General features: G+C 45.4%; 1 protein-coding gene across 2 annotated transcripts; it reads left to right on the top strand.

The window, feature by feature from the left end:
• Positions 1–1019: 1019 nt before the first annotated feature.
• Positions 1020–20146, top strand: LOC143926591 (uncharacterized). 2 transcript variants are annotated; one of them, XR_013262100.1, is made up of 3 exons: positions 1020–1453; positions 18527–19067; positions 19601–20146. XR_013262100.1 is itself a non-coding variant. In XM_077450475.1 (3 exons), exons 1-3 carry the CDS (start codon positions 15928–15930, stop codon positions 19659–19661), a joined length of 909 nt encoding a protein of 302 aa, XP_077306601.1. In that variant the 5' UTR covers positions 15874–15927; the 3' UTR covers positions 19662–20146. The 2 variants fall into 2 exon arrangements, 1 of the variants encoding a protein (XP_077306601.1); XM_077450475.1 differs by lacking the exon at positions 1020–1453 and adding an exon at positions 15874–16234.
• Positions 20147–20957: the final 811 nt, after the last annotated feature.

Below are 20957 nucleotides of genomic sequence, written 5' to 3'. Positions count from 1 at the left end.
GAAGCAACATGTATAACATATTTTCTGGTTTTTGGGTGTCACTTTCAGTGCAATCAGCACTCCATTATCTTCAGTGGAGGGCAGATGAGACATCGGGGGTGGGGGGGGGTCTATTAGAATTACCACCAATTTATACTACAGGGGGTCTGCTTTCTGAAAATACATTTTTGGGGGTTTCAATAAATCTTTAGGCCTAAAATTAGTTTGAAATGTGTGCAAAAAACACAAAAAGGGTTAAAGGATTGAAAATCAAGAAGAATGTCATGTCCCCCCTGAGATCTCCAAAAACGTTTTTATCTCATTGTATTTTGATGTAATAAATTCCATTTTTTTAAATATTTCCTTATTAAACATGTTTTTCTTTCTTTCTTCAGCATTTCCTGACATCAACATTCCATATCATAATATGGAAGTTAAAACCGGCTCCAAAATGGTCATTCCATGTGACCTCACCACCGACGGAGTGACTGGCTACGAAAAGATCGATTATGAATGGGGATTCACACCGGACGGATCTGACGGTTACAGGACTCTCTTGCGGCAAAATGACATCAAGCTGCGTCCTGGGATGCCCCATGACCAGAGAGTGCACCTACATCCCACCCATACCAGTCAAGAGGACTGCTCTCTGGTGATCAGTCCTCTTCTCATGGAGGACAGTGGGACATATGAGATCCATGTCATTGTGGATGGTGCACGGAGTGGACCGAGTAAAAAAATCAATGTTCACGTGACTGGTAAGTGTTAGATCCGGTGGGTCTATTGGTTATTTATATTGTTTTCTTCAATAGCCCAGGACTAGAGTGACATTATGGGCAGGTAACCCAGTAGTGTATTTAGGTTTTGTGCTGCCCTAGGCCTGACTAAACGCGTGCCTCTCCTAATTTAAATGACCCACCCCTTCCTGTCAAGGCCACACCCCTTGTTTAAGACCCGCCCTGAAATTTTGGAGCGGGGGCACTAGTTCTGAGGGCCTGCAAACTGCAAAAGGGTTCTAAAACTGCAAAACTGCTTCTCCAGGAACGCGTGACTGGGCTGTTTTTCTTTCCACCCCTAAACTCTGCGCATAAAAACGTGCTAAAATGCCTGCATGGGCACATTAGATAACATGCAGATGCATTCAGAAGTTTAACAAAAAAAAAAGCGGCTTTTATTTTCATGTGCGAAAAAAAACCCAGAGAGCACACTGAATGCACACCTAAGAAAGGAAAAAAAAATTTGATCTGCTGCTTCTCTGTACATTTGTATGACCTCTCTTTTCATTTGTTTTTATGCAGATTCTCCACTCATGACTGCTGGCAGCAAATTCAGCAGAAGGCGTCAGGCCATGGTTCAGCTTTCGCAACCAATGGCAGTTGCGGTGGAAGAAGAAACGGCGCCTGTGGAGGAAGGACAGGCGAGGCCTGTGGAGGAAGAATTGACCAATGGCAAGAACCGTAAACCAAGGCGCAAGGTTCGCCATCCAGTCAATAAAGTCCATGCATGGTGTAAGGACATGCTTCACCTTATAAAGGAAGCCCCAATTGACAAAAAACAAAGACGGACTGGCAAAGGAAACTCTGGAAAGAAGAACAAAACAAGGCGTAAGGCATGGCACAAGCCCAGGGCTCACAGACCAGAAAGTACCACCATCCAGATGACTACGGCCCCAGAAGAAACAGGAACTGTGGGCAAAAAAACAACGGCATCAGCAGAGACTCAAGTAAAAGAGCTGACGTTTTCTCGTCTCCTCTTAAAATATGCCTGCCTTCTCGGTATCGGCACCGCTTCCGCAATCGTCGTTTCTGTAATGACATTTTGCATCATTGGAAGGAAATTCCGCAAACAGTAAGTTGATTTTACACTTTCTATAGCAATTTATCAACAAACACATCAAAAAGGTCTATTTTCCACTTTAGCAGCAGTTTGCCCTCTGCATTCAGTCCCCAAGTTTTAGCAGCAAAAGCTGAGCTTTTGAACACAAGAGTTATCTTTCACACACCAACAATAGATCTGTTTTGCTAGTAATAAGGGCATTTTATAGCTATAGCATGTCTGTGGGATAGAGATGGATGGTTATGAGGCTGCAGGTAATAATAGCAAATGGGTTCCTGATGACAGACGTCATAGCCAGGACAACACCAAATGATAGCGTCTCACTCTTCCAATAGTTTCGGTCACGGCCCCCGAAGAGGGCAGATACCTAAATTATTACAGGGAAATCTTCCCACTGCCATGTCTATTAAAAAAAAAAAAATGATGAGTGTTTCTCTAATACTGAGGTATAGATTTTAGGTGGAGTCACCCTTTATTGCTGCTAATTTCTGTTCGTTTATCAAAACTGTTTATGTCATTCTTACACTTTTATTTTTTTGTCTTTACAGTCGACAGAAACAGATTGCAAAATTATTGGAAGAAGGAAGAATGGTGGAAGAAGAAGAATAAACCACCCAGGATGAGGAAACGGCACCATCAAACAAGAGCGATGCAATGACATACTGTGTGTATGTGTGTGTATATATATATACACATGTCCGTCATGCAGCCTATCCATCATTGCAGCCTTGTCATGCAGCCTGTCCGTCATGCAGCCTGTCCGTAATTGCAGCCTGTCCATTATTGCAGCCTGTCCATCATTGCAGCCTGTCCGTCATTGCAGCCTGTCCATCATTGCAGCCTGTCCCTCATTGCAGCCTGTCCCTCATTGCAGCCTGTCCCTCATTGCAGCCTGTCCCTCATTGCAGCCTGTCCCTCATTGCAGCCTGTCCGTCATTGCAGCCTGTCCGTCATTGCAGCCTGTCCGTCATTGCAGCCTTGTGTATCATTGTCCCCTCAGTGATGTCAACTTTGATTTTTAAAAATGGCGCCGCCGAGATGTCCTGTGTATCTTGGCCGGACCCGGTAGTTCTCAGCCGCCTTCGGCCGCACTCTGCGGCGTGTTATACAGCGATACATATGGTATATATATATATATATACATACACACACACACACACAGGAATGTGGTTAAGGGGGGGGTTGGGGTGTCTGATGGAAGACATTCAATAGGGAGGCTACATATACACCCTAACATCTTGATGCACAATGACTTCCTGGCACTGCACTGCTAGCAGGGTTAGGATTGGGGGGGGGGGTGGTGGCCTGCACTGGGGGGGCTACATATACACCCTAACATCTTGATGCACAATGACTTCCTGGCACTGCACTGCTAGCAGGGTTAGGATTGGGGGGGGGGGGTGGTGGCCTGCACTGGGGGGGCTACATATACACCCTAACATCTTGATGCACAATGACTTCCTGGCACTGCACTGCTAGCAGGGTTAGGATTGGGGGGGGGGGGGTGGCCTGCACTGGGGGGGCTACATATACACCCCAACATCTTGATGTATGGATGCATAATGACTTCCTGACACTGTACTGCTAGCAGGGTTAGGATTGGGGGGTCATGCACTGGGGGCTACATATACACCCCAACATCTTGATGTATGGATGCATAATGACTTCCTGGTACAGTACTGCTAGCAGGGTTAGGATTGGGGGGGGGGTCATGCACTGGGGGCTACATATACACCCTAACATCTTGATGTATGGATGCATAATGATTTCCTGGCACTGCACTGCTAGCAGGGTTAGGATTGGGGGGGGGGGTTGGTGGCATGCACTGGGGGCTACATATACACCCCAACATCTTGATGTATGAATGCTTAATGATTTCCTGCCACTGTACTGCAAGCAGGGTTAGGATTGGGGGGGGGGGGTGATGGCATGCACTGGGGGCTACATATACACCCCAACATCTTGATGTATGGATGCATAATGACTTCCTGGTACAGTACTGCTAGCAGGGTTAGGATTTGGGGGGTGGGGTGGTGGCCTGCACTGGGGGCTACATAGACACAGCTATTTTGATCAGTAAAACAGTCCCCTGCAATGTTCCATCAAGTTATCACGGATCCAGGGGGCCGATATGCGATTGTTGTAGCTGATTTTAGTATGAATAAGATGGTGTTAGTAAATGTACATGTTGCTCCACCATTGTAAATTCAGGTGCTGTACGACCTGCTGGGTAGGTTGCCTCCCTTCATGCATCTGCCTGTTATTGTAGCAGGCAATTTCAATGCCATTTTAAATGCTACTCTAGACTCGTCTAACTCCAGGAGAGTTGCGTCTGTAGAATTGTCAGCTTGGGTTGAGACGGCTGCTCTCACGGAATTATGGAGATGGGAAAATCCCAACACAAGAAGTTTCTCACTCTTATCCACAACACATACGTCAGTGATGTAGTGGGCAGCACAGTGGTGTAGAGGTTAGCACTCTCACCTAGCAGTAAAAAGGGTCGCTGGTTCAATCACGACACTACCTGCCTGGAGTTTGCATGTTCTCCCTGTGCCTGCGTGGGTTTCCTCCGGGTCCTCCGGTTTCCTCCCACATTCCAAAGACATGCTGGTAGGTAAATTGGCTTCTGTTCAAAATTGGATCTAGTATATGAATGAGTTGGGGTTAGGGACTGATGTGAGCGTGCGATCTATGTGTGGAGTATATTTCTTTTTTAGGGTTACAACCACTTGAAGATTGTGGTGATGACATGATTGTATTTGAATAAATGTGGATAATTGTACATACTGTAAATAAAGACATTCCCTGAAACTAAGCCCTAGTGTGTTTTTGTAAGCAAAATTAATATAAGATTTAGATATAGAAGAGCATCTTAATGAGACACAATGTACAGGTATAGGGAGAATTGTAGACGCACCCACACTCACTCATGTTGAACTGGATGGACTGGTGTCTCTATTCTACCTTACTAACTATAAGTCGTCCTCAAGGATTGATCTGGCATTCGCCAATGCTGCAGCTGGTGAGGGGGGTGAACTATATAGTGGGGGGCCTGTCGGATCACACGCCCCTACGGCTACATATTGGCTTGACCTTGAAGGTTGGGGGGCTGCAACGCGGGATGGTTGGAAGTAGAATCGGTTGTTCCCCAGGTGGCACCAGTTTTTCTGGTTACTTGGAGGACAACCTGCAGTCAACCCCCTTGCCTGTAGTGTGGGATGCCTTCAAGGCGTGTATGAGAGGACAGTATATCTCAGCAAACAAACAGGAATGCAAACAATTTAATGCAGAGTTGCAGGACGGAGAGAGGATGTGTGAACTGACGCATGCAGGCAACCAGTCAGATGTCACCTACACTGAACTGCTGGAAGCGTGCCATCTTTGCACTTCACCAAGTTGACACACACTTCTTGGGAGAGGAGGGCAGAGTCCCTCTTTGAAGAAGGAGATAAAAATGGGAAACTTTTAGCTATGTTGGTTGCGGAACAAAGAGTCCAGACCAACATTCCTTGTATTACCAACTCTCAGGGAACTCTTCTGTCAGACCCGAATGACATCCTAAACACTTTTGTAGACTACTACAGCACACTTTACACACCTATACCAGTATATAACAAACAGGATCTGGAATCCCTGCTTACCTCCAGACACATCCCAAAACGATCTGAGGAAGATAATAGTTTAGAGGTAGAGATCACTGAAAGAGAAATTGAAACTGCCATTAGATCATTCCCGCCGCACAAATCCCCGGGGCCAGATGGATTTTGCACAGAATGGTATAGGTTACACCTGGAGGCTCTTGTACCAAGACTAATGCACATGATCGGAGTTTTCGTTGGAATAATCTTAGAAAGTTTTTGTAAACATCCCTTGTAATAGAAAAAAAGCATGATAGGACCTCTTTAATGTGAGATCTGGAGTCAAAAAAACCTCAGAACTTTTATTTACACTAAAGTGCAAAAAAAAAAAAAAAAAAACACCTTTAACTGGTTGCTGCCACTCTCAAAAGACAGCGGGGTGGTGCGGCTCTTGCGCGCCCACGCCACGTTGCTAGGATACAGCACAACGCCGATCTGTGGAAAGAACCCGTCCTCGGCTCTATAAACATATGATTGGGCTGTATCCAATCACAGCAGGTCACATGTAAACAAGGAAGTGCCGGTAATCGGCTCTCCTCGCCTCACACTGACAAGTGGGGTTGATATACTAAAACTGGAGATTGCAAAATCTGGTGCAGCTCTGCACAGAAACTAGTGATGCACCGAAATTTCGGCCGCCGAAACATATCGGCCGAAAATGGCCCTTTCGGCAAAAAGCCGAAAAAGAATTTCCGCCGATACTGGTGCCAAAAATGGGGCGGGGCTTGCGGAGCTTGGCCCCGCCCCCGGTGCCGCCCATCACGGGGGTGTCATTCTGTTTTTAGCTCTCCTCCTCCCCTCCCTCCTCACCTATGCTGCAGTCAGCCTGTGGGGTCTCGCTCTAAAGTCCCCCTCTCCACAGCGGTGGCTGCATATGTTTCCTCAGCCGATGTGTAACACATCGGCTGTGTAGGAGTTCGGGCACGATGTTTACTGTGAAAGTGAAACCAAAGGAGAGGCCTCTAGCAGTGTGTGCTGTGCTCTCTGCCTCACCCTAGAGTGCAGTACCCAGCATGGAGATTAATGTACAGAGCTGCAGCTGCCAATTTAAAAAAAAAGACTGTATGTATATATATATATATATATGTATATATGTGTGTGTGTGTTTGTATGCCTGTGTGTTGTATGTGTGTGTGCATATATATATATATATATATATATATATATATATATATATTTTGTGTACGTGTTATATGTGTATTGTAGGTTTATATATGTGTGCGTGTTTTTATATGTGTATGTTTATATGCACTGGTGAGGCACAGGCAGGCTACATGGCGGGCACTGGTAGGCTGCTGGGCACAGTGAGGCTGCATTGATCTCCTGTAGCATGCCTGCAGTCTCTGGCCATCTCCTGTAGCATGCCTGCAGTCTCTGGCCACCTCCTGTAGCATGCCTGCAGTCTCTGGCCATCTCCTGTAGCATGCCTGCAGTCTCTGGCCACCTCCTGTAGCATGCCTGCAGTCTCTGGCCACCTCCTGTAGCATGCCTGCAGTCTCTGGCCACCTCCTGTAGCATGCCTGCAGTCTCTGGCCACCTCCTGTAGCATGCCTGCAGTCTCTGGCTACCTCCTGTAGCATGCCTGCAGTCTCTGGCCACCTCCTGTAGCATGCCACCAGTCTCTGGCCACCTCCTGTAGCATGCCACCAGTCTCTGACCACCTGCTGTAGCATGTCACCAGTATCTGACCACCTGCTGTAGCATGTCACCAGTCTCTAACCACCTGCTGTAGCATGTCACCAGTATCTGACCACCTGCTGTAGCATGTCAACAGTCTCTGACCACCTGCTGTAGCATGTCAACAGTCTCTGACCACCTGCTGTAGCATGTCAACAGTCTCTGACCACCTGCTGTAGCATGCCACCAGTCTCTGACCACCTGCTGTAGCATGCCACCAGTCTCTGACCACCTGCTGTAGCATGTCACCAGTCTCTGACCACCTGCTGTAGCATGTCACCAGTCTCTGACCACCTCCTGTAGCATGTCACCAGTCTCTGACCACCTCCTGTAGCATGTCACCAGTCTCTGACCACCTCCTGTATAAAAATATTTTTTTAAAACAGTAATTTTCGGTATCGGTGCTGTTTCGGTATCGGTTTCGGTTTTCGGCCTAGTGTATTTTTCATTTTCGGTATCGGTTTCGGCACCAAAAAACCCATTCGGTGCATCCCTACCAGAAACCAATCCAGAAACCAGCTTCCAGCTTTATTTTATTTTATTTTTATAAAGCTTAACTGAACTAGTTTAAGTTAGAAGCTGATTGGCTGCCATGCACTAGTAACTTGACCCTACAGTGTGGCGAGGAGAGCCGATCAGCGGCATCTCCATGCAGGGGGACATTTAGGAATGTAATCAGGGTACTGATCATCAGTGCCCCGATTACAATAGTGAAAAATAGTGTCACCATACAGTGCCCACCACTGCCACCAATCAGTGCCCATTAGCGATGCCAGTCAGTGCTGGCCATCAGTGCCACCTATCAGTGCTGTCATCAATGCTGTCAATCAATGCCCATCAGTGCCACCCATCAATGCCCATCAGTACCGCCTATCCATACTGTCTATCAATGCCCACTAGTGCCGCCTATCACTGCCCATCGGGGATGCCTAACATTACCCATCAGTGCCACCTATCAGTGCCCATAAGTGTGGCATATTAGCGCCTCCTCATCAGTGCCACCTTGTCAATGCCCACCAGTTCAGCCTATCAGTGCTCCCTCATCAGCACACATCAGTGAAGGTGAAAAAAATTACTTAGTTACAAAATTTACTTACAGAAAAAAATTAAATACATTTTTTTTTCTACATTTTTGGTCTTTTTTGGGGGGAAAAAAGTAAAAAACTCCAGCAGTGATTCAAAACTACCAAAAGAAAGCTCTATTTGTGTGAAAAAAATGATAAAAATTGAGTTTGGGTACAGCGTAGCATGACCGTGCAATTGTCATTTAAAGTGCGACAGCACTTAAAGCTAACAAACGGCCTGGGCAGGAAGGGGGTGTAAGTGCCTGGTAGGCAAGTGGCAAGTGGTTTTTATAGCACTGATCACTGTATAAATTGTCAATGGTCCCAAAAATGTGTCAAAAGCTTCCGATCTGTACGCCATGTCGCAGTCAAAATAAAAATTGCAGATCGCGCCATTACTAGCAAAAAAAGTGCCCGGTAGGCAAGTGGCAAGTGGTTTTCATATCACTGATCACTGTATAAATTGTCGGGTCTATCCATCAACCTATCCAAATCCACAGCTCTCCCCATAGGCATTTCCTTGGCAGAACACCTTACACAGACATTCCCCTTCCATTGGTCTACCAACCACCTCTCCTATTTAGGTATAGTCCTGTCAAATAATTACAAAAAATTGTTCTCATCCAATTACCCGCCATTAATTGCAAGACTTAAGAAAACCGTGAAACTATGGTCAAACCTGCACATCTCTTTCATGGGTCGCATAACTGCTCTTAAAATGGTCATTCTCCCTCGCCTCCTGTATATCTTCAGGTCTCTTCCAATTAAAGTCTGCAAATCATACCTTGATGATGTCCAATCGTGCCTTAATAGGTTTACATGGCATGATAAGCCCCCCAGATTCGCCAGGGATGTTCTGTATCGTTCTGCAAAGAATGGGGGACTGGGAGTCCCACAGATCTGGCTCTTCTATTTGGCTAGTAGATTTTCACAACAAGCCCAATGGTCCATCAGAAACTCTAGGGTACCTTGGGTCCAATTTGAACAGGAGTCTATACTACCTCAATTTCTACCAAGCATTATATGGTCCCCTAATCCAACTAAATGCCCTCACATTCATAAAAATGTAATTGTCTTGGATGGCCTGCGCCTTTGGCACATATACGGCAACAAATATAGCCTGGTTCCTCAGACTCCTAGGGGTGCCTCGTATTTGGGGGATCCTAGATTTACATCATCCCATAACCCCCAAGCTGCGTTATGAATTTGGATCGAGCTTGGTTTGGTTGCCCTGAAAAAATTTCTTATCAACGCACAATTTGCCACCTTTTCGGGAGTTGCAGTCCAGTTCCCAAATTCCTAACATTGAATTTTTCCACTATTTGCAACTCCGTCATTTTTTTTTGCAACATTATCCTGGCCCTTACTCCCTACCTCCAGGATACTTTGAGGACATTTGCCTCACTGCTCCCAGACAAAAAGGCCTGATTTCAGGTGTCTATAAGACGCTGGAACTGGCAGTGGAGAAGGAGGGGCTGAAATATAGATCCAAATGGGAACAGGAGTTGGATTTGGATTGCAACACTATTGACTGGGACAACTGTATTGTAATTTGGAACGGATGCATATGTCTATTGCTATAGATTGTACATGAAGTTCACCATGCTATATTGTATTTTTCTTTTGTACGGATATTTATTCTCTACCACGTGTTGTTTTTTTCTGTTTATTATTTTCCAATAAAATGTTTGAATACAAAAATAAATTGTCAATGGTCCCAAAAATGTGTCAAAAGCGTCCGATCTGTACACCATGTCGCAGTCCCAATAAAAATTGCAGATCGCGCCATTACTAACAAAAAAATAATAATAAAAATGCCATAAAAAACTATCCCCTATTTTGTAAACGCTATAACTTTTGAATAAACCAATCAATATGCGCTTATTGTGATTTTTATTAGAAAAAATACATAGAAGAATACATATCGGCCTAAACTAAGGAAAACATTAAAAAAAAAAATAGGGAATATTTATTATTGCAAAAAGTACAAAATAACGTGTTTTTTTTCAAAATCGTCGCTCTATTTTTGTTTATAGCACAAAAATAAAAACCGCTGATGAACAAATGTCACTAAAAGAAAGCGGTATTTGTGGGGGGGATGTAAATTTTGTTTGGGTGCAACGTCATACAATCGCAATTGTCAGTTAAAGCGACACAGTGCTGTATCGCAAAAAAATGGCCTAGTCTCCCCCCATCACTGGGTGTAGCTGGCACTTTAAACCCCCAAAAAACAACCCTGGGACTATCTATGAATCTATCCACCAATAATTCAATCAATCCCTTATCTATCGATCATCTATCAATAAATCCATGTATCTATCCATCTATAGATCTATTATCTATCTAGATCACCGATTCTCAACCAGGGTTCCTCCAGAGGTTGCTAGGGGTTCCTTCAGCATTGGGCAATTTCTGCCTGTCAGGTCACCTTGAGGACAGGTGACAGATGCACACCGTAGGGATCAGGAGTGCACCGCAAGGTTGTGGACCCTACGGCTGACTGCTGCAGATGGGAGTCAAGGTGATAAGGAAGGCAGGGCCGCCAGAACACCAAGACAGATCCCACTGGGGTTAGAGCGTAAGATTCCCTGGGGCGCGGAGTCTAAGAGCCAGCAGGTGTTCACCACAGCCTCTAGTGGTGAGGATGGACTGGGCTGAAACTGGCTCCAGGTCGCGACCCCCAGGGTCCCCCAGCTCATACCCACAGTAGGCAACAGGAGGATAGGGATAGTGAGGGATAAAGCCAATGTCGGGGCCACAAGCAGACAGGAATAGTCACGCCAATAGGTCAGGATCACAGGCAAACAGGGATAATCAAGGACACTCCAAACTCGGTAACGGAACAACAGAAGAGCACACGGCAGGTAACAGGAAGCCGAACACACAAAGGTTGATCAGCAGGGTTGGCCTGCAATACACAGGTTAATACAGAGTTCTCTGATAGGAGCTAGGGTGGAGCCATGCCAGTGGATGGATTACAAAAGCAGTCAGGTGAGAGTCAGCTAGTCTCTAGAGATGAACACATGGAAACAGGTAAGCAGACAAACTTTATTGCATAACCATGACAGTACCCCCCTCTTACGAGGCCTCCCCCTTCCCCGCCTGGGACCAGGTTTAGAGGGGAACTTCAAATGAAACTTCCTCAACAGACGAGGTGCAAAGACCTTGGGAGCCAAAATCCACGACCTCTCCTCAGGACCAAACCCTTTTCAGTGCACGAGGTACTGGAGAATTCCTCTACAGAGTCAGGAATCCAAAATTTGACTAACCTCGTACTTCTGATCATCCTCAGAGACCGGTGCTACGGTAGAGAGAGGACGAGAGAACTTATTGAGGACTAAAGGCTTCAGAAGGGCAACATAGAAGGAGTTAGAGATTTTGAGGCTTTTGGGAATCTGGAGCTTGAAACAAAAAAAATGAGCCATCTTGCAGAACCAATCGATTTCCACCCAAATGGCGTATTATTCTCCGACAGTGGAAGATCAGTGATAAAATCCATGGCGATATGAGACCAGGGCTCCTTAGGAATGGGCAAGGGCATGAGGAGACCAGCAGGGGCTTGAGTAGAAGATTTATACTGAGCACAGACGTGACAAGCCTTAACGTAGTCTTTAACTTCCGAGCGGACATTAGGCCACTAGTAGTGTTATGACTGATGAGCAGGAAGGATCGGAGTTACCCAGCATGACCTGCCACCTTGGAATCATGTCCCCAATGAAGGAAAAAATTCACCTTTAACTGGTTGCTGCCTGCCCACTCTCAAATGACAGCAGGGCGGTGCAGCTCTTGCGCGCCCACGCCGCGTTGCTAGGATATGGCGCAACCCCGATCTGTGGAAAGAACCCGTCCTCGGCTCTATAAACATATGATCGGGCTGTATCCAATCACAGCCGGTCACATCTAAACAAGGAAGTGCCGGTAATCGGCTCTCCTCAGCTCATACTGACAAGTGGGGTTGATTTACTAAAACTGGAGATTGCAAAATCTGGTGCAGCTCTGCACAGAAACCAATCAGCTTCCAGGTTTATTTTTGTCAAAGCTTAACTGAACTAGTTTAAGTTAGAAGCTGATTGGCTGCCATGCACAGCTGCACCAGATTTTGCACTCTCTAGTCTTAGTAACTCAACCCCACAGTGAGGCGAGGAGAGCCGATCAGCGGCATCTCCATGCAGGGGTACTGACCATCAGTGCCCTGATTACAATAGTGAAAAATTGTGTCACCATACAGTGCCCACCACTGCCCACAAGTGCCACCAATCAGTGCCCATTAGCGATGCCAGTCAGTGCTGGCCATCAGTGCCACCTATCAGTGCTGCCCATAGATGCCGTCAATCAATGCCCATCGGTGCCACTCATCAATGCCCATCAGTACCGCCTATCAGTGCCCACTAGTGCCGCCTATCAGTGCCCATCAGGGCTGCCTAACACTACCCATCAGTGCCACCTATCAGTGCCCATAAGTGTGGCATATTAGTGCCTCCTCATCGGTGCCAACTAATCAGTGCCCATAAGTGGCACCTTGTCAATGCCCACCAGTTCAGCCCATCAGTGCTCCCTCATCAGTGTACATCAGTGAAGGTGAAAAAAATTTGTTGCAAAATGTACTGACAGAAAAAAGTGAAATACATTTTTTTTTTAAATTTTTGGTCTTTTTTTTTGGAAAAAAAACCCAGCAGTGATTAAATACCACCAAAAGAAAGCTCTATTTGTGTGAAGAAATTTGCAAAAGGCTCTTCAAAAACGGGAACCAAGGCAGGGGCAGAAGGAAGACCAGAAAGAGGAAAAAAATGAGCCATCTTGCAGAACCAATCGATTACCACCCAAATGGCCGTATTATTCTCCGACAGTGGAAGATCAGTGATAAAATCCATGGCGATATGAGACCAGGGCTCCTTAGGAATGGGCAAGGGCATGAGGAGACCAGCAGGGGCTTGAGTAGAAGATTTATACTGAGCACAGACGTGACAAGCCTTAACCTAGTCTTTAACTTCCAAGCGGAAATTAGGCCACCAGTAGTGATGACTGATGAGCAGGAAGGATCGGAGGAACCCAGCATGACCTGCCACCTTGGAATCATGTCCCCAATGAAGGAAAAAATTCACCTTTAACTGGTTGCTGCCCGCCCACTCTCAAATGACAGCGGGGCGGTGCGGCTCTTGCGCGCCCATGCCGCGTTGCTAGGATACGGCGCAACCCTGGTCTGTGGAAAGAACCCGTCCTCGGCTCTATAAACACATGATCGGGCTGTATCCAATCACAGCCGGTCACATCTAAACAAGGAAGTGCCGGTAATCGGCTCTCCTCAGCTCATACTGACAAGTGAGGTTGATTTACTAAAACTGGAGATTGCAAAATCTGGTGCAGCTCTGCACAGAAACCAATCAGCTTCCAGGTTTATTTTTGTCAAAGCTTAACTGAACTAGTTTAAGTTAGAAGCTGATTGGCTGCCATGCACAGCTGCACCAGATTTTGCACTCTCTAGTCTTAGTAACTCAACCCCACAGTGTGGCGAGGAGAGCCGATCAGCAGCATCTCCATGCAGGGGGACATTTAGGGATGAAATCAGGGTACTGACCATCAGTGCCCTGATTACAATAGTGAGAAATTGTGTCACCATACAGTGCCCACCACTGCCCACAAGTGCCACCAATCAGTGCCCATTAGTGATGCCAGTCAGTGCTGGCCATCAGTGCCACCAATCAGTGCTGTCAATCAATGCCCATCAGTGCCACCCATCAATGCCCATCATTACCGCCTATCCATACTTCCTATCAATGCCCACTAGTGCCGCCTATCAGTGCCCATCGGGGCTGCCTAACACTACCCATCAGTGCCACCTATCAGTGCCCATAAGTGTGGCATATTAGTGCCTCCTCATCAGTGCCAACTAATCAGTGCCCATAAGTGCCACCTTGTCAATGCCCACCAGTTCAGCCTATCAGTGCTCCCTCATCAGCGTACATCAGTGAAGGTGAAAAAAATGACTTAGTTACAAAATTTACTGACAGAAAAAAGTGAAATACATTTTTTTTTCAAAAGTTTTGGTCTTTTTTTTGGGGGGAAAAAATAAAGAAATCCAGCAGTGATTAAATACCATCAAAAGAAAGCTCTATTTGTGTGAAGAAAATGATAAAAATTGAGTTTGAGTTTGAAATACATAGAAGAATACATATCGGCCTAAGCTGAGGAAAACATAAAAAAAAAAAAAATAGGTGATATTTATTATTGCAAAAAGTACAAAATAATGTGTTTTTTTTTCAAAATCGTCGCTCTATTCTTGTTTATAGCACAAAAAATAAAAACCGCAGAGATGACCAAATACCACCAAAAGAAAGCTCTATTTGTGGGGGGGGGGGGAATGTAAATTTTGTTTGGGTGCAACGTCATACAACCGCAAATGTTAAAGAGGCACAGTGCCGTATCGCAAAAAAAAAGGCCTGCCCCCCCCTCCCTGGGTGTAGCTGGGTGTAGCTGGCATTTTAAACCCCCATAAAACAACCCTGGGACTATCTATGAATCTATCCACCAATAATTCAATCAATCCCTTATCTATCGATCATCTATCAATAAATCCAGTTCACCAATTCTATCCTTTAGAAATACAACTTATTTTTTTTATCTCACTGGGCTAACTGTCAAAACAGCAGTTGGTTTGAAAACAGCCACTCATGTCCTGGTGTGTTCATTCTGTGAATTCACCTTACAGCACATAGTGACACAAAACCACATTTAAAAGAAATTATGTAATTTCCTTCACTTTCTCATTTATTTATTGCAATTTTGGCACTTTTGTTTGCATGTAAAAAATCTACATTTTTTACTAGAAAGTTAGAACCCCCCAACATTATATTTATTATACAGTATATATATATATATATATATATTTTATTTTTATTTTTTTAAAGCAGAGACCCTAGAGAATAAATTGGTGGGTGTTGCAATTTTTTTCATGTCGCACAATATTTGTGCAGTAGTTTTTTTTTGGGAAAAAAATTCACTTTGCATTTTAATGCAAAAAAAATACATAACCCACATTTTTGTAAAATATAAATTATGTAAATATATAACAAACATGTTGCGCTTTTAAAATTACGCACACTAGTGCAATGGTGGCAAATGATGTAAATGTTACTATACATTGGCACCTTATTTTGCCTTTTATTTCCACCCATATATAAGTGCCCCCCATGCTTCCTGTGCTCTGCCATCCAGCTAGAGATCCCAGGACCTGTATGGGGATAGTCGCTGGGTGGGGGGGATCAGCAAATGTTCGCTCGCTGATCCCCCCTCACTGCAAAGAACCCGGAAGCAACATGTTTAACATATTTTCTGGTTTTTGGGTGTCACTTTCAGTGCAATCAGCACTCCATTATCTTCAGTGGAGGGCAGATGAGACATTGGGGGTGGGGGGGTCTATTAGAATTACCACCAATTTATACTACAGGGGGTCTGCTTTCTGAAAATACATTTTTGGGGGTTTCAATAAATCTTCAGGCCTAAAATTAGTTTGAAATGTGTGCAAAAAACACAAAAAGGCTTAAAGGATTGAAAATCAAGAAGAATGTCATGTCCCCCCTGAGATCTCCAAAAACTTTTTTATCTCATTGTATTTTGATGTAATAAATTCAATTTTTTAAAATATTTCCTTATTAAACATGTTTTTCTTTCTTTCTTCAGCATTTCCTGACATCAACATTCCATATCATAATGTGGAAGTTAAAACCGGCTCCAAAATGGTCATTCCATGTGACCTCACCACCGACGGAGTGACTGGCTACGAAAAGATCGATTATGAATGGGGATTCAAACCGGACGGATCTGACGGTTACAGGACTCTCTTGCGGCAAAATGACATCAAGCTACATCCTGAGATGCCCCATGACCAGAGAGTGCACCTACATCCCACCCATACCAGTCAAGAGGACTGCTCTCTGGTGATCAGTCCTCTTCTCATGGAGGACAGTGGGACATATGAGATCCATGTCATTGTGGATGGTGCACGGAGTGGACCGAGTAAAAAAATCAATGTTCACGTGACAGGTAAGTGTTAGATCCGGTGGGTCTATTGGTTATTTATATTGTTTTCTTCAATAGCCCAGGACTAGAGTGACATTATGGGCAGGTAACCCAGTAGTGTATTTAGGTTTTGTGCTGCCCTAGGCCTGACTAAACGCGTGCCTCTCCTAATTTGAATGACCCACCCCTTCCTGTCAAGGCCACACCCCTTGTTTAAGACCCGCCCTGAAATTTTGGAGCGGGGGCACTAGTTCTAAGGGCCTGGTGGGGGGGCAATGGACTCCCTTACTTTGCATAGATTGCCTCCCAAGTCTTGTTTGGCTATGGGGCAGGAAGTGAAGGGAAGTCTCTGCAATGGGACATAGATGGTAAAAAACTCTTTCCGTGCTGCCCGCAGCCTAGGCCCGCATAAACCGTTGATGCAACCACTGGTTACATTTATTTGCCAATTTCATCTAGCGTTCTCTGGGATCAGTATATTAATTTTATCTCTTGTTAAAAAAACGTATGGATTTCAGACTTATGGATTTCATGCTTCTCCGTTGCATCTAGCGTCTATATTGCTGTATTTTACTACGACCCATAATAAGCCAACGTTCGTTCAGCAAAGGAAATAAGCTTTACAGTGTATTTTTTTTGCACAGAACGAATGTACATGCATATCGCTGAACAAATGGCTATGCAATTTCTTTTATAAATAGAGCCCCGATTACTAAATTCCATATTAATTCGTCCACCCCGCTCTAAACGTAAGAACCCAAAATGTTACATATTTATGCTTACCGGTCCTTATTAGTGGTGGCTGCATTACATTTCAGAACAAGTACAGGCAAAATCCCTTGCCAGCTATCTTCTGAAAACTAGAATACCTCTTCCCTATGTAATATGGATGATAAGAGGGGGAGGAGTTCTGTAGTCCTGACATACTTCCTATCCTAGAGTAAATACACTGCTCCTCCATAGTTACAGTGCAGCGAGTGGGGGTTGTCACTCTAGGACAAGAAGCATGTTACTGGCAGAATTTTAAAAGTGCAGATTTTTTTCTTTCATTTTAATAGAACGGATAAGAATGGCAACCTCTGTCACATATTTATTGCTGCGTCTCCATTGGGAAAGTAAGCTTACTTCCTGCGTGGTCACTGAGATGAGGATTGAAGGGAAGTTACCTTAAAGAGGAGCGCCACCTTAAAAAAAATATTAAAAGTCAGCAGCTACAAATACTGCAGCTGCTGACTTTTAATAAATGGACACTTACCTGTCCCAGGGTCCAGCAATGTTGCAAGCAGATGACGAGCAATCGCTTGTCTCTCGCTGCCCTCGCCGCCATTCTCTGTCAGGGAATCGGGAAGTGAAGCGTTGCGGCTTCACTGCTCGGTTCCCTACTGCGCATGCGCGAGTCGCGCTGCGCATCTTCACTGGTCCCCGTTGTGTCCTGGGAACTGCGTGTTCCCCAGAACACGGTGGGGGGGGGGGGGGGGGGGGCAGGGCATCTGCGGCTAGCTATTCCCAGAAGTGGGTGCAGATACCTGCATTACAGGTATCTGCATCCCCCTCCCCGCTGAAAGGTGCCAATTTTAGCACCAGAGGGGGGGAGGGTTCCGATGAGTGGAACTTCCACTTTAGGGCGGAGGTCAACTTTAAAACAAGGGTAGGCAACCGCCTGGGGCCCGTCAGCTGTTGTAGAACTACAAGTCCCATTATGCCTCTGGGAGTAATTGTAAAGGCCAGCCTTGCAATGCCTCATGGGAAATGTAGTTCCACGACACCTGGATGGCCCCAGGTTGCCTACCCCTGCCTTAAAGCCTCACGCACATGGGCAAATTATGCTTGGAGACATTTTTGCTGGCAGGAAAAATACCTCTAAATGCCTCTAACCTTGCGATTTTTAACTTGCATGTAAGGCACATTTAGAAACGTTTGAGCATAAATTCATTCTATTGGCTAGAATAGTCACATATTCTATCCATTCGAATAAATTAACACACATAAGTGCACGTTTTGCGTATAGGAATGTTTATACGCATTTGTGCCGGAAAAACTGCAAAACTGCTTCTCCAGGAATGCGTGACTGGGCTGTTTTTCTTTCCACCCCTAAACTCTGCGCATAAAAACGTGCTAAAATGCCTGCATGGGCACATTAGATAACATGCAGATGCATTCAGAAGTTTAACAAAAAAAAAAAGCGGCTTTTATTTTCATGTGCGAAAAAAAACCCAGAGAGCACACTGAATGCACACCTAAGAAAGGAAAAAAAAATTTGATCTGCTGCTTCTCTGTACATTTGTATGACCTCTCTTTTCATTTGTTTTTATGCAGATTCTCCACTCATGACTGCTGGCAGCAAATTCAGCAGAAGGCGTCAGGCCATGGTTCAGCTTTCGCAACCAATGGCAGTTGCGGTGGAAGAAGAAACGGCGCCTGTGGAGGAAGGACAGGTGAGGCCTGTGGAGGAAGAATTGACTAATGGCAAGAACCGTAAGGTTCGCCATCCAGTCAATAAAGTCCATGCATGGTGTAAGGACATGCTTCGCCTTATAAAGGAAGCACCAATTGAAAAAAAACAAAGACGGACTGGCAAAGGACACAACTATGGAAAGAAGAACAAAACAAGGCGTAAGGCATGGCACAGGCCCAGGGCTCACAGACCAGTCAGTACCACCATCCAGATGACTACGGCCCCAGAAGAAACAGGAACTGTGGGCAAAAAAACAACGGCATCAGCAGAGACTCAAGTAAAAGAGCTGACGTTTTCTCGTCTCCTCTTAAAATATGCCTGCCTTCTCGGTATGGGCACCGCTTCCGCAATCGTCGTTTCTGTAATGACATTTTGCATCATTGGAAGGAAATTCCGCAAACGGTAAGTTGATTTTACACTTTCTATAGCAATTTATCAACAAACACACCAAAAAGGTCTATTTTCCACTTTAGCAGCAGTTTGCCCTCTGCATTCAGTCCCCAAGTTTTAGCAGCAAAAGCTGAGCATTTGAACACAAGAGTTATCTTTCACACACCAACAATAGATCTGTTTTGCTAGTAATAAGGGCATTTTATAGCTATAGCATGTCTGTGGGATAGAGATGGATGGTTATGAGGCTGCAGGTAATAATAGCAAATGGGTTCCTGATGACAGACGTCATAGCCAGGACAACACCAAATGATAGCGTCTCGCTCTTCCAATAGTTTCGGTCACGGCCCCGAAGAGGGCAGATACCTAAATTATTACAGGGAAATCTTCCCACTGCCATGTCTATTAAAAAAAAAAATGATGAGTGTTTCTCTAATACTGAGGTATAGATTTTAGGTGGAGTCACCCTTTATTGCTGCTAATTTCTGTTCGTTTATGAAAACTGTTTATGTCATTCTTACACTTTTATTTTTTTGTCTTTACAGTCGACAGAAACAGATTGCAAAATTATTGGAAGAAGGAAGAATGGTGCAAGAAGAAGAATAAACCACCCAGGATGAGGAAACGGCACCATCAAACAAGAGCGATGCAATGACATACTGTGTGTATGTGTGTGTGTGTGTATATATATATATACACATGTCCGTCATGCAGCCTATCCATCATTGCAGCCTGTCCGTCATTGCAGCCTGTCCGTCATTGCAGCCTGTCCCTCATTGCAGCCTGTCCCTCATTGCAGCCTGTCCGTCATTGCAGCCTGTCCATCATTGCAGCCTTGTGTATCGTTGTCCCCTCAGTGATGTCAACTTTGATTTTTAAGATGTCCTGTGTATCTTGGCCGCACCCGGTAGTTCTCAGCCGCACTCTGCGGCGTGTTATACAGCGATACATATGGTATATATATATATACATACACACACACACACACACAGGAATGTGGTTAAGGGGGGGGCTTGGGGTGTCTGATGGAAGACATTCAATAGGGAGGCTACATATACACCCTAACATCTTGATGCACAATGACTTCCTGGCACTGCTAGCAGGGTTAGGATTGGGGGGGGGGGATGTTGGCCACCACTGGGGGCTACATATACACCCTAACATCTTGATGTATGGATGCATAATGATTTCCTGGCACTGCACTGCTAGCAGGGTTAGGATTGGGGGGGGGGGGGGGGTGGTGGCCTGCACTGGGGGGGCTACATATACACCCTAACATCTTGATGCACAATAACTTCCTGGCACTGCACTGCTAGCAGGGTTAGGATTGGGGGGGGGGGGGGGGTGGTGGCCTGCACTGGGGGGGCTACATATACACCCCAACATCTTGATGTATGGATGCATAATGACATCTTGGGGTGTCTGATGGAAGACATTCAATAGGGAGGCTACATATACACCCTAACATCTTGATGCACAATGACTTCCTGGCACTGCACTGCTAGCAGGGTTAGGATTGGGGGGGGGGGGGTGTTGGCCAGCACTGGGGGCTACATATACACCCTAACATCTTGATGTATGGATGCATAATGATTTCCTGGCACTGCACTGCTAGCAGGGTTAGGATTGGGGGGGGGGGTGTTGGCCAGCACTGGGGGCTACATATACACCCTAACATCTTGATGTATGGATGCATAATGATTTCCTGGCACTGCACTGCTAGCAGGGTTAGGATTGGGGGGGGGGGTGGTGGCCTGCACTGGGGGGGCTACATATACACCCTAACATCTTGATGCACAATGACTTCCTGGCACTGCACTGCTAGCAGGGTTAGGATTGGGGGGGGTGGTGGTGGCCTGCACTGGGGGGGCTACATATACACCCCAACATCTTGATGTATGG

This window comes from Lithobates pipiens, unplaced genomic scaffold (assembly GCF_037356315.1).
Source record: "Lithobates pipiens isolate NorthernLeopardFrog02 unplaced genomic scaffold, aLitPip1_a1.2 Scaffold_23, whole genome shotgun sequence".
In the NCBI taxonomy this organism is placed as follows: domain Eukaryota; kingdom Metazoa; phylum Chordata; class Amphibia; order Anura; family Ranidae; genus Lithobates; species Lithobates pipiens.
This window is presented reverse-complemented; position numbering and strand designations above follow the sequence as displayed.

What these genes read in the sequence shown, in the direction of transcription:
- LOC143926591 (XM_077450475.1), top strand. Translation starts at nt 15,928, where the DNA reads ATGGTCATTCCATGTGACCTCACCACCGACGGAGTGACTGGCTACGAA. An exon ending in AATCAATGTTCACGTGACAG is followed by an intron (nt 16,235 to 18,526) that starts GTAAGTGTTAGA and finishes GTTTTTATGCAG; the next exon opens with ATTCTCCACTCATGACTGCT. An exon ending in GGAAGGAAATTCCGCAAACG is followed by an intron (nt 19,068 to 19,600) that starts GTAAGTTGATTT and finishes TTGTCTTTACAG; the next exon opens with TCGACAGAAACAGATTGCAA.